Source organism: Pristiophorus japonicus, chromosome 19 (assembly GCF_044704955.1).
Source record: "Pristiophorus japonicus isolate sPriJap1 chromosome 19, sPriJap1.hap1, whole genome shotgun sequence".
Classification (NCBI taxonomy): Eukaryota; Metazoa; Chordata; class Chondrichthyes; family Pristiophoridae; genus Pristiophorus; species Pristiophorus japonicus.
In genome coordinates, this window is record NC_091995.1 from 93,328,470 (window position 1) to 93,342,814 (window position 14,345).

At 51.0% G+C, this 14,345-nt stretch overlaps 1 protein-coding gene across 1 annotated transcript in view; it reads left to right on the forward strand.

The window, feature by feature from the left end:
- ptprh (protein tyrosine phosphatase receptor type H) overlaps window positions 1–14,345 on the forward strand; it is a 108,036-nt gene that overhangs the window by 88,451 nt on the left and 5,240 nt on the right. Inside the window, exons 20-22 of the mRNA XM_070861830.1 lie at window positions 391–513; window positions 3,239–3,396; window positions 13,132–13,267. Coding sequence (XP_070717931.1) covers window positions 391–513; window positions 3,239–3,396; window positions 13,132–13,267 — 417 coding nt within the window. The remainder of the gene's footprint in view (window positions 1–390; window positions 514–3,238; window positions 3,397–13,131; window positions 13,268–14,345) is intronic.

Sequence of the window (14,345 nt, forward strand, 5' to 3'; positions counted from 1 at the left end):
TTTGGAATTCTCTACCTCAGAGGGCTGTGTTGGCTCAGTCGTTGAGTATATTCAAGACAGAGATCGATAGATTTTTGGATATTAAGGGAATCAAGGGATATGGGGACCGGGCAGGAAAGAGGAGTTGAGGTCGAAGATCAGCCATGATCTCATTGAATGGCGGAGCAGGCTCGAGGGGCCGAATGGCCGACTCCTGCTCCTATTTCTTATGTTCTTATTAGTCGAAGGCTCCCTCTTAGTCCCTGTTAGTATCAGGGGTTCGGTGTGTGGAGGATCCCACAAACGATTCCTCATCCTCCCGCTCCACAGACCAGCGGTCTTGTGCGCCGCAATATTGATGCATGGTATTGGTTTGAGGGCCGTCTCCAACGTGTTTTTCTTCGGTTCCAGGTCAAGTGTGAAATATATTGGCCACTGGACGACTCGCCCCATACCTACGGTGACATCACCGTGACCATCACCTCGACCGTCGTCTTCCCTGAGTGGACTCTCAGAGACTTCAGAATCAAAGGGGTGCGAGGCCATTTATTTTGGATCATAAGAATCAGTTGATGTGAAACTACCCAGGTCTATCCCGGGAGCTGGGCGGTCCCACGATAATGGAGTTGTTGACCAATCACAGTGATCAATCTCCATCAACGGGCTGCAACAGACCCGGACATGGAACCAGGCGAGGATAGCCCCGAGTGGTGGAGAGCCTTGGAGGCCATAGGGGAGGGAGGGGGCAGGAGGAGGGGCGCTCGGCGATCGGGAGGGAGGAGGCAATCAGGAAGGGGGCAGGGTGAGAGGATCGGTGGGGGGGGCGGGGGGGAGTGGTCATGGATCGGGGAGGTCGGGAATCGGCAGGCAAGCAGGGATTCCGGGAGGGGAATGAGGGTTCACGGGTGGGAGGGGGGGGTCGATCAGGGTTCGCAAGGTGGAGGGTCAATCAGAGATCGGGGGGGGGGCGATGATCAGATCGGGGGTGGGGGGGAATCAGAGATGGGGGGGGGAAGGGACGATCAGGAATCGGGGGGGCAGATCGGGGAGGCGGCAATCAGGGATCGGGGGGAGAGGTGGCGATCAGGGATCGGGGGGAGAGGGACGATCAGGGATCGGGGGGGGAGGGACGATCAGGGATCGGGGGGGGGGGACGATCAGGGATCGGGGGGGGAGGGACGATCAGGGATCGGGGGGGGAGGGACGATCAGGGATCGGGGGGGGGGGGACGATCAGGGATCGGGGGGGGGGGACGATCAGGGATCGGGGGGGAGGGACGATCAGGGATCGGGGGGAGGGACGATCAGGGATCGGGGGGGGAGGGACGATCAGGGATCGGGGGGGGAGGGACGATCAGGGATCGGGGGGGGGGGACGATCAGGGATCGGGGGGGGAGGGACGATCAGGGATCGGGGGGGGAGGTGGCGATGAGGGATCGGGGGGGGGAGGGACGATCAGGGATCGGGGGGGGAGGGACGATCAGGGATCGGGGGGGGAGGGACGATCAGGGATCGGGGGGGGAGGGACGATCAGGGATCGGGGGGGGAGGTGGCGATGAGGGATCGGGGGGGGGAGGGACGATCAGGGATCGGGGGGGGGAGGGACGATCAGGGATCGGGGGGGGAGGGACGATCAGGGATCGGGGGGGGAGGGACGATCAGGGATCGGGGGGGGAGGGACGATCAGGGATCGGGGGGGGAGGGACGATCAGGGATCGGGGGGGGAGGTGGCGATGAGGGATCGGGGGGGGGAGGGACGATCAGGGATCGGGGGGGGGAGGGACGATCAGGGATCGGGGGGGGAGGGACGATCAGGGATCGGGGGGGGGGGCGATCAGGGATCGGGGGGGGAGGGACGATCAGGGATCGGGGGGGGAGGGACGATCAGGGATCGGGGGAGGTGGCGATCAGGGATCGGGGGGGGAGGGACGATGAGGGATCGGGGGGGGAGGTGGCGATGCGGGATCGGGGGGGGGAGGGACGATGAGGGATCGGGGGGGGAGGTGGCGATGCGGGATCGGGGGGGGGAGGGACGATGAGGGATCGGGGGGGGAGGTGGCGATGAGGGATCGGGGGGGGGAGGGACGATGAGGGATCGGGGGGGGAGGTGGCGATGCGGGATCGGGGAGGTGGGGGTCCAGAGTATCGTGCCCTGCCTCGTCAATAGCATCGTTGGGCAGGGAGGCCTGGGGTGGTGGGGGGGCGGGGATTGCGATCGGAGGCCTGGGGTGGGTGTGGGGGTTCTCCGATCGCGGGGGGAGGGTAAGGTCAGGACCCTGGATCCAGGAGGTAGATACAAAGCCACTTACCGCCCTAGGTCCAGCAGTCTCTGCCGCGGTCTAACTGCCGGGTTTCACCAATCCCGTCCACAAAAAGCTAAAAACACAAAGGCTTCTGAACCACGGAACATTGAGGGAGTGCCCGCTGTGAGCCTGTTGTTTTCCCGCCCCCCCCCCCCCTCATCCCGCCTCCGGGAGAACCGCAGCTTGGAGGCGGGATTGGGCCGGGATTCACATTTTTAATCATTTGACAGCCCCCACGCTCCCAACCTGCCCGTTTTTCTCTGGGTAAATTCCAGCCACTGTTTCCGCAGATTCGTTTTGAACTAACCCCTGCTTCCAGCTCGGGTCACATTCTCTGGTTCCACTATTGGCCCCAGGACACCGGGGAGAACTCACCTGCTCGCCTTGAAATAGTGGCCATGGGCTCTTTAACATCCACCTGAGAGAAAAGGCGGGACCTCGGTTTAACGTCTCATCCGAAATACGGCACCTCTGACAGTGCGGCGCTCCCTCAGTACTTCCCCTCCGACAGTGCGGCGCTCCGTCAGTACTGCCCCTCCGACAGTACGGCGCACCCTCAGTACTGTCCCTCCGACAGTGCGGCGCTCCCTCAGTACTGCCCCTCCGACAGTGCGGCGCTCCCTCAGTACGGCCCCTCTGACAGTGCGGCGCTCCCTCAGTACGGCCCCTCTGACAGTGCGGCGCTCCCTCAGTATTGCCCCTCCGACAGTGTGGCGCTCCCTCAGTATTGCCCCTCCGACAGTGTGGCACTCCCTCAGCACTGCACTGCGAGTGTCAGGCTAAATATTCGTGCTCAAGTCTCTGCAGGTTGATGTGAGATATGGGTGCTGGCGTGAGGTAAGGGAGGGCGGCGAGTACCTGTGGAGCAGCCTGCGACAGGAGGGAACAACTTGGGGAGAGGAGGAGGGAACGTTAAAGGGAAAGATACCATGACTGAACTCTGCCTTCTCCGCACAGGCTGGACACTCGGAGACACGCTCCGTCTCCCATTTTCACTTCACGGCCTGGCCGGATCACGGCGTTCCCGAAACCACGGAGAAACTGATCGAGTTCCGGTGCCTCATTCGGGAACACCTAAATAGGAATCCGGTAGGCCCACCGGTTGTACACTGCAGGTGAGATGTGTCTCTGGTCCTGTCTGTCTGTCTGCCGACCAAAGCCTCTGGTTTGTGAAGTGACTGGGAGTGAGCAACTGCTGAACACACCAGGCCTGATCCAGGGGTCGGAGCTGACTGTGGCAAATTAACGATGGTGCAATGGGTCTTAGTAGTTACCCGACAGTGTGAGGGAGCTGGATTAACATCGGTAGAGATACAGTCAGTAACACAGGGCGCTGGGGGAGAGGGGTTACTGAGTGACATTGTGAGGGAGCTGGAGCAACATCAGTAGAGATACAGTCAGTGACACAGAAACATAGAAAATAGGTGCAGGAGTAGGCCATTCGGCCCTTCGAGCCTGCACCACCATTCAATATGATCATGGCTGATCATGCAACTTCAGTACCCCATTCCTGCTTTCTCTCCATACCTCTTGATCCCTTTCGCTGTAAGGACCACATCTAACTCCCTTTTGAATATATCCAACGGACTGGCCTCAACAACTTTCTGTGGTAGAGAATTCCACAGGTTCACAATTCTGATGGAAGAAGTTTCTCCTCATCTCGATCCTAAATGGCTTACCCCTTATCCTTAGAATGTCACCCCTGGTTCTGGACTTCCCCAACATCGGGAACATTCTTCCTACATCTAACCTGTCCAATCCCGTCAGAATTTTATATGTTGCTATGAGATCCCCTCTCATACTTCTAAATTCCAGTGAATATAAGCCTCGTCGATCCAGTCTTTCTTCATATGTCAGTCCTGCCATCCCGGGAATCAGTCTGGTGAACCTTTGCTGCACTCCCTCAATAGCAAGAATATCCTTCCTCAGATTAGGAGACCAAAACTGAACACAATATTCCAGGTGAGGCCTCACCAAGGCCCTGTACAACTGCAGTAAGACCTCCTTGCTCCTATACTCAAATCCTCTTGCTATGAAGGCCAACATGCCATTTGCCTTCTTCACCGCCTGCTGTACCTGCATGCCAACTTTCAATGACTGATGTACCATTGACACCCAAGTCTCATTGCACCTCCCCTTTTCCTAATCTGTCAGTATTCAGATAATATTCTGCCTTCCTGTTTTTGCCACCAAAGTGGATAACCTCACATTTATCTACATTATACTGCATCTGCTATGCATTTGCCCACTCACCTAACCTGTCCAAGTCATCCTGCAGCCTCTTAGCATTCTCCTCACAGCTCATACTGCCACCCAGCTTAGTGTCATCTGCAAACTTGGAGATATTACATTCAATTCCTTCGTCCAAATCATTAATGTATATTGTAAATAGTTAGGGTCCCAGCACTGAACCTTGCGGTACCCCACTAGTCACTGCCTGCCATTCTGAAAAGGACTCGTTTATTCCTACTCTTTGCTTCCTGTCTGCCAACCAGTTCTCTATCCATGACAATACATTACCCCCAATAGCATGTGCTTTAATTTTGCACACTAATCTCTTGTGTGGGACCTTGTCAAAAGTCTCTTGAAAGTCCAAATATACCATATCCACTGGTTCTCCCTTGTCCATTCTACTGGTTACATCCTCATAAAATTCTCGAAGATTCGTCAAGCATGATTTCCCTTTCATAAATCCATGCTGACTTGGACCGATCCTGTCACAGCTTTCCAAATGCGCTGCTATTTCATATTTAATAATTGATTCCAACATTTTCCCCACTACCAATGTCAGGCTAACCGGTCTATAATTCCCTATTTTCTCTCTCCCTCCTTTTTTAAAAAGTGGGGTTACATTCGCTACCCTCCAATCCATAGGAACTGATACAGAGTCTATAGAATGTTGGAAAATTATCACCAATGCATCCACTATTTCTAGGGCCACTTCTTTAAGTACTCTGGGATGCAGACTATCAGGCCTTGGGGATTTATCGGCCTTCAATCCCATCAATTTCCCTAACAAAATTTCCTGCCTAATAAGGATTTCCTTCAGTTTCTCCTTCTCATTAGACCATCGGTCCCCTATTATTTTTGGGAGGTTATTTGTGTCTTCTGTAGAGAAGACATAACCAAAGTATTTGCTCAATTGGTCTGCCATTTCTTCCCCATTATAAATTCACCTGATTCTGACTGCAAGGGACCTACATTTGTCTTCACTAACCTTTTTCTCTTCGCATATCTGTGGAAGCTTTTGCAGTCAGTTTTTATGTTCCCTGCAAGCTTATACTCTATTTTCCCCCTCCTAATTAAACCCTTTGTCCTCCTCTGCTGTATTACAAATTTCTCAGTCCTCAGGTTTGCTGCTTTTTCTGGCCAATTTTATATGCCTCTTCCTGGGATTTAACACTATTCTTAATTTCCCTTGTCAGCCACGGTTGAGCCACCTTCCTAGTTTTATTTTTACGCCAGACAGGGATGTACAATTGCTGAAGTTCATCCATGTGATCTTTAAATGTCTGCCATTGCCTATCCACCATCAAACCTTTAAGTATCATTCGACAGTCTATCCTAGCCAATTCACGTCTCATACCATCGAAGTTACCTTTCTTTAAGTTCAGGACCCTAGTTTCTGAATTAACTGTGTCACTCTCCATCTTAATGAAGAATTCTACCATATTATGGTCACTCTTCCCCAAGGGGCCTCTCACAACAAGATTGCTAATTAATCCTGTCTCGTTACATAATACCCAGCCGAGGATGGCCAGCTCTCCAGTTGGTTCCTCGAAATATTGGTCTAGAAAACCATCCCTTATGCACTCCAGGAAATCCTCCTCCATCGTATTGCTACCAGTTTGGTTAGCCCAATCTATATGTAGATTAAAGTCACCCATGATGATAACTGCTGTACCTTTATTGCATACATCCCTAATTTCCTGTTTGATGCCATCCCCAACCTCACTACCACTGTTTGGTGATCTGTACACAACTCCCACTAGCGTTTTCTGCCCTTTGGTATTCCACAGCTTTACCCATACAGATTCCACATCATCCAAGCTAATGTCCTTCCTTACTATTGCATTAATCTCCTCTTTAACCAGCAACGCTACCCCACCTCCTTTTCCTTTCTGTCTATCGTTCCTGAATGTTGAATACCCCTGGATGTTGAGTTCCCAGCCTTGGTCACTCTGGAGCCATGTCTCCGTAATCCCAATTACATCATATCTGTTAACAGCTATCTGCGCAGTTAATTCATCCACCTTATTACGAATGCTCCTCGCATTGAGACACAGAGCTTTCAGGCTTGTTTTTTTTAACACTCTTTGTCCTTTTAGAATGATGTTGGAATGTGGCCCTTCTTGATTTTTGCCTTTGATTTCTCTGCGCTCCACCTTTCCTTTTCTCCTTTCTACCTTTAGCTTCTGTCCCCATTTTATTTCCCTCTGTCTCCCTGCATAGATTCCCATTCCCCTGCCATATTAGTTTAACATCTCCCTAACAGCACTAGCAAACACTCCCCCTAGGACATCGGTTCCGGTCCTGCCCAGGTGCAGACTGTCCGATTTGTACCGGTCCCACTTCCCCCAGAATCAGTTCCAATGTCCTAGGAATTTGAATCCCTCCCTCTTGCACCATTCCTAAAGTCACGTATTCATCTTAACTATCCTGCTGTTTCTACTCTGACTAGCACGTGGCACTGGTAGCAATCCTGAGATTACTACCTTTGAGGTCCTACTTTTTAAGTTAACTCCAAGCTTCCTAAATTCAGCTTGTAGGACCTCATTCTACTTTTTACCTATATCGTTGGTACCTATATGCACCACGACAACTGGCTGTTCACCCTCCCCCTTCAGAATTGTCCTGCAACCCCTCCGAGACATCCTTGATCCTTGCACCTGGGAGGCAACATATCATCCTGGAGTCTTGATTGCGGTTGCAGAAACGTCTATCTATTCCCCTTACAATAGAGTCCTCTACCATTATAGCTCTCCCACTCTTTTCCCTGCCCTCCTGTGCAGCAGAGCCACCCATGGTGCCATGAACTTGGCTGCTGCTGCCCTCCCCTGATGAGTCATCTCCCCCAACAGTACCCAAGGTGGTGTATCTGTTTTGGAGGGAGATGATCGCAGGGGACCCCTGCACTACCTTCCTTCCCCTGCTCTTCCTGATGGTCACCCATTCCCTATTTGCCTGTGTAACCTTAACTGCGGTGTGACCAACTCACTAAACATGCTATTCACGACATCCTCAGCATTGCGGATGCTCTACAGTGAATCCATGCACAGCTCCAGTTCCGGTGTCCCTGACGACTACGTGTGCGGGAAGTGTATCTGCCTCCAGCTCCTGATGGACCGCGTTGCGGAATTGGAGCTGAGGGTGGATTCACTCTGGAGCATCCACGATGCTGAGAATGACGTGAGTAGCACATGTAGCGAGTTGGTCTTACCGCAGGTGAAGAGTCCACAGCCAGCTAGGGAATGGAAATCGGACAGTCTGCACCTGGGCAGGACCGGAACCGATGTCCTAGGGGGAGTGTTTGCTAGTGCTGTTAGGGAGATGTTAAACTAATATGGCAGGGGAATGGGAATCTATGCAGGGAGACAGAGGGAAATAAAATGGGGACAGAAGCTAAAGGAATCGCAGGATAGCGCAGATGAATACGTGGCTTGAGCAGTGGTGCAGCAGGGAGGGATTCAAATTCCTGGGGCATTGGAACCGGTTCTGGGGGAGGTGGTACCAGTACAAACCGGACGGTCTGCACCTGGGCAGGACCGGAACCAATGTCCTAGGGGGAGTGTTTGCTAGTGCTGTTGGGGAGGAGTTAAACTAATAGGGTCGAGGGAAGGGAACCAATGCAGGAAGACAGAGGGAAATAAAAAGGAGACAAAAGCAAAAGACAGAAAGGAGATGAGTAAAAGTGGAGGGCAGAGACACCCAAGGCAAAAAACAAAAAGGGCCACTGAATATAAAGGGGTTGCAGGAGGGGACAAAACTAAAAATCATGGTTTAAAAACAAGGATTAAAATACTCTACCTAAATGCACGCAGCATTCGAAATAAAGTAAATGAGCTGACGGCACAAATCATTACAAATGGGTATGATTTGGTGGCTATTACAGAAACATGGTTGCAGGGTGGTCAAGACTGGGAATTAAATATACAGGGGTATCTGACGATTCAGAAAGATAGACAAGAAGAGAAAGGAGGTGGGGTAGCTCTGTTAATAAAGGATGATATCAGGGCAGTTGTGAGAGACGATATTGGCTCTAATGAACAAAATGTTGAATCATTGTGGGTGAAGATTAGAGATAGTAAGGGGAAAAAGTCACTGGTGGGCGTAGTTTATGGGCCCCAAATAATAACTTCACAGTGGGGCGGGCAATAATCAAGGGAATAATGGAGGCATGTGAAAAAGGAACGGCAATAGTCATGGGGGATTTTAACCTACATATTGATTAGTCAACTCAAATCGCACGGGGTAGCCTTGAGGAGGAATTCATAGAATGCATACGGGATTGTTTCTTAGAAGAATGTGTTACAGAACCTACAAGGGAGCAAGCTATCTTAGATCTGGTCCTGTGTAATGAGACAGGAAAAATAAACGATCTCCTAGAAAAAGATCCTCTCGGAATGAGTGATCACAGTATGGTTGAATTTGTAATACAGATTGAGGGTGAGGAAGTTGTGTCAGAAACGAGCGTACTATGCTTAAACAAAGGGGACTACTGTGGGATGAGGGCAGAGTTGGCTAAAGTAGACTGGGAACACAGACTAAACGGTGGCACAATTGAGGAACAGTGGAGGACTTTTAAGGAGCTCTTTCATAGTGCTCAACAAAAATATATTCCAGTGAAAAAGAAGGGCGGTAAGAGAAAGGATAACCAGCCGTGGATAACCAAGGAAATAAAGGAGAGTATCAAATCAAAGACCAATGCGTATAAGGTGGCCAAGGTTAGTGGGAAACTAGAGGATTGGGAAATTTTAAACAACAGCAAAGAATGACTAAAAAAGCAATAAAGAAAGGAAAGATAGATTACGAAGGTAAACTTGCGCAAAACATAAGATAGTAAAAGCTTTTACAGATATATAAAACGGAAAAGAGTGACTAAAGTAAATGTTGGTTCCTTAGAAGATGAGAAGAGGGATTTAATAATGGGAAATGTGGAAATGGCTGAGACGTTAAACAATTATTTTGCTTCGGTCTTCACAGTGGAAGACACAAAAACCATGCCAAAAATTGCTGGTCACAGGAATGTGGGAAGGGAGGACCTTGAGACAATCACAATCACTAGGGGCGTAGTGATAGACAGGCTAATGAGACTCAAGGTAGACAAGTCCCCTGGTCCTGATGAAATGCATCCCAGGTTAGTAAAAGAGATGGCGGAAGTTATAGCAGATGCATTCGTTATAATCTACCAAAATTCTCTGGACTCTGGGGAGGTACCAACGGATTGGAAAGCAGCTAATGCAACGCCTCTGTTTAAAAAAGGGGGCAGACAAAAGGCAGGTAACTATAGGCCGGTTGGTTTAACATCTGCAGTGGGGAAAATGCTTGAAACTATCATTAAGGAAGAAATAGTGGGACATCTAGATAGGAATAGTGCAATCAAGCAGACATAGCATGGATTCATGAAGGGGAAATCATGTTTAACTAATTTACTGGAATTCTTTGAGGATATAACGAGCATGGTGGATAGAGGTGTACCGATGGATGTGGTGTATTTAGATTTCCAAAAGGCATTCAATAAGGTGCCACACAAAAGGTTACTGCAGAAGATAAAGGTACGCGGAGTCAGAGTAAATGTATTAGCATGGATAGAGAATTGGCTGGCGAACAGAAAGCAGAGAGTTGGGATAAATGGGTCCTTTTCGTGTTGGAAATCGGTGGTTAGTGGTGTGCCACAGGGATTGGTACTAGGACCACAACTGTTTACAATATACATAGATGACCTGGAAGAGGGGACAGAGTGTAGTGTAACAAAATTTGCAGATGACACAAAGATTAGTGGGAAAGTGGGTTGTGTCGAGGACACAGAGAGGCTGCAAAGAGATTTGGATAGGTTAAGTGAATGGGCTAAGGTTTGGCAGATGGAATACAATGTCGGAAAGTGTGAGGTCATTCACCTTGGGGAAAAAAAACAGTAAAAGGGAATATTATTTGAATGGGGAGAAATTACAACATGCTGAGGTGCAGAGAGACCTGGGGGTCCTTGAGCATGAATCCCAAAAAGTTAGTTTGCAGATGCAGCAGGAAATCAGGAAGGCGAATGGAATGTTGGCCGTCATTGCGAGAGGGATGGAGTACAAAAGCAGGGAGGTCCTGCTGCAACTGTATAGGGTATTGGTAAGGCTGCACCTAGAATCTGCGTGCAGTTTTGGTCACCTTACTTAAGGAAGGATATACTAGCCTTGGAGGGCTATTCACTAGGCTGATTCAGGAGATGAGGGGATTACCTTATGATGATAGATTGAGTAGACTTGTTCTTTACTCGTTGGAGTTCAGAAGGATGAGGGGTGATCTTATAGAAACATTTAAAACCATGAAAGGGATAGACAAGATAGAGGCAGAGAGGTTGTTTCCACTGGTCGGGGAGACTAGAACTAGGGGGCACAACCTCAAAATACGGGAGAGCCAATTTAAAACCGAGTTGAGAAGGAATTTCTTCTCCCAGAGGGTTGTGAATCTGTGGAATTCTCTGCCCAAGGAAGCAGTTGCGGCTAGCTCATTGAATGTCACAGATAGATAGATTTTTAACCAATAAGGAAACTAAGGGTTCTGGGGAGCGGGCGGGTAAGTGGAGCTGAGTCCACGGCCAGATCAGCCATGATCTTATTGAATGGCGGAGCAGGCTCGAGGGGCTAGATGGCCTACTCCTGTTCCTAATTCTTCTGTTATGTTCTTATGTTATGTTCCAGTGCCGCAATGCAGTCTGTCAGGAGCTGCAGCTGGACACACTTCCCGCACACATAGTAGTCAGGGACACGGGAAGCGTTCTTGATTTCCCACATAGCACAGGAGGAACCTGACATGGGTCTGGGTTTTCCTGCCATAATTTAACCTTTAAATTAACTTAATTTGGCAACAATGCCAAAGGTTTCTTACTGATAAAGAAACTAAAAGAAAAAGAAAAAGATTAAATACTCGCCAATCCACCACTTACCCGCTTGGCTGTGACGTCACACATCAATTTCTTTTTACTTCTTTGTTTACCTTCTGCACCAGCACCAGCTGGCCTCCTCCGACGGCCACGCCCTTTTATGGGCCTCACTGCTCCCGACCTGCTCCACTCTGACCTCCGTGGCGCTGGGAGAAAGGGGTTACTGAGTGACAGTGTGAGGGAGCTGGATTAACATCAGTAGAGATACAGTCAGTAACACGGCGCTGGGGGAGAGGGGTTACTGAGTGACAGTGTGAGGGAGCTGGATTAATATCAGTAGAGATACAGTCAGTAACACAGGGTGCTGGGGGAGAGGGGTTACTGAGTGACAGTGTGAGGGAGCTGGATCAATGAACAGAAGTGGACATAAAAGTTGCTCCGAATTCTTTCCGACAGACTGTTGCCAGGAAGCATGAAAGAGAGCAAAGCCTGTCTATTGTGTTTAAGAACATAAGAAATAGGAGCAGGAGTCGGCCATTCGGCCCCTCGAGCCTGCTCCGCCATTCAATGAGATCATGGCTAATCTTTGACCTCAACTCCACTTTCCTGCACTGTCCCCATATCCCTCGATTCCCTTAATATTCAAAAATCTATCGATCTCAGCCTTGAATATACTCAAAGACTGAGCCTCCGCAGCTCTCTGGAGTAGAGAATTCCAAAGATTCGCCACCCTCTGAGTGAAGAAATTTCTCCTCATCTCAGTCCTAAATGGCCGACCCCTTATCCTGAGACTGTGACCCCTAGTTCTAGACTCCCCAGGCAGTGTGACAGTACAAAAGCAAAATACCGCGGATGCTGGAACCTGAAATAAAAACAGAGAATGTTTTTCTCAGCGGGTCAGGCAGCGTCTGTGGAGGGAGAAACAGAGTTAACATTTCGGGTCGGTGACCCATCGTCAGAACCTGCGAATGTTCAAAATGAACCGATTCTTAAGGAGCAGTGAGAGGGAGAGAGGAGGAAAGAACAAAAGGGAAGGTCTGTGATAGGGTGGAAGACAGGAGAGATTAGAGAGACAAAAGGGATTGGCATGTATCCAGACATGTTTACTGCTTGTACTATTACATATGATGTGCCACCAGAGGGCACTACTGTGGGAAATGTGTACACTCGCTGTATGGTCACTAAGGTGTGCCACCAGAGGGCACTGCAGTGGGAGACTTGTAGGTTACCTGTACAGGTGTGCCAGGCCTAGTATAAAAGGCAGGCCACCAGGTGTGATCCTCACTCTAGAGTTATATTAAATGAACTAAGGTCACTACAGGTCAAGTGCAACACATTGCCTCGTGGAGTCATTATCAGAGCACCTAAAGACATAACAGGGATGATGGGCCAAATTGAAATGGTAATGAGTGGAGTTAGAAAAAGGTTAGTCTCGATCGGGTGTGAATGGCAGGATAATGACCAGCTGCCATTGGAGACAAAGAGAAAAAAAAACGTTATGATCGTTGGGGAGTGGGGGGAAGGGAGCCCAAAATGGGCAGAGGTCTGAAATTGTTGAACTCGATGTTGAGTCCAGAAGGCTGTAAAGGGCCTAAACGAAAGATGAGGTGCTGTTCCTCGAGCTTAGAACAGTGTAGGAGGCCGAGGACAGAGGGGTCAGAGTGGGAGCTGGGAATTAAAGGGACACATCCTGCCTGCTCTTACCCTGTCCAGCCCTGTTTGTGTTCGCCACCCTCACCCAATCTCTGTCTAATTGCAGTGCGGGAGTAGGCCGTACGGGCACCTTAATCGCCCTGGATTATCTGCTCCAACAGCTACGAGACGAGTGCGTGATCGATGTTCACGGGATTGTGCATAGAATGAGGCAGAAGCGGATGCTGATGGTCCAGACCGAGGTGAGCAGCTTCCTGTTTAGCTATGAATTGTTACTTTCAGTGAGTTCCTCCTGAACTCTTTCGTCTCTTCAGCCACCCCCAGGAGAGTGCGTCTCTCATTGACTCTCAGCCCCTCGCTGGCACTGCCCTCTGCTCCACTCCCACAACGGAAAGCCCCGTTTATTTCTCTCTCGTTGCAAAGTAGGAGTTCTCTCCAAATCTTGGGGGAAAAAAATTGAGATTGTCCCTTCAGATTATCACACGCCAAGTCAATTTAGGGCTCAGTGGGCAGCACTCTCTCTCCTCTGAGTTAGAAGGTTGTGGGTTCAAGTCTCACTCCAGAGACTTCAGCACAAAAATCTAGGCTGACTCTCCCAGTGCAGTGCTGAGGGAGCGCCGCACTGTCGGAGGGGCAGTGCTGAGGGAGCGCCGCACTGTCGGAGGGGCAGTACTGAGGGAGTGGCGCACTGTCGGAGGGGCGGTACTGAGGGAGCGCCGCACTGTCGGAGGGGCAGTACTGAGGGAGCGCCGCACTGTCGGAGGGGCAGTACTGAGGGAGCGCCGCACTGTCGGAGGGGCGATACTGAGGGAGCGCCGCACTGTCGGAGGGGCAGTACTGAGGGAGCGCCGCACTGTCGGAGGGGCAGTACTGAGGGAGCGCCGCACTGTCGGAGGGGCAGTGCTGAGGGAGCGCCGCACTGTCGGAGGGGCAATACTGAGGGAGCCCTGCACTGTCGGAGGGGCAGTGCTGAGGGAGCGCCGCACTGTCGGAGGGGCAGTACTGAGGGAGCGCCGCACTGTCGGAGGGGCAGTACTGAGGGAGCGCCGCACTGTCGGAGGGGCAGTGCTGAGGGAGCGCCGCACTGTCGGAGGGGCAGTGCTGAGGGAGCGCTGCACTGTCGGAGGGGCAGTACTGAGGGAGCGCCGCACTGTCGGAGGGGCAGTGCTGAGGGAGCGCCGCACTGTCGGAGGGGCAGTACTGAGGGAGCGCCGCACTGTCGGAGGGGCAGTACTGAGGGAGCGCCGCACTGTCGGAGGGGCAGTGCTGAGGGAGCGCCGCACTGTCGGAGGGGCAATACTGAGGGAGCCCTGCACTGTC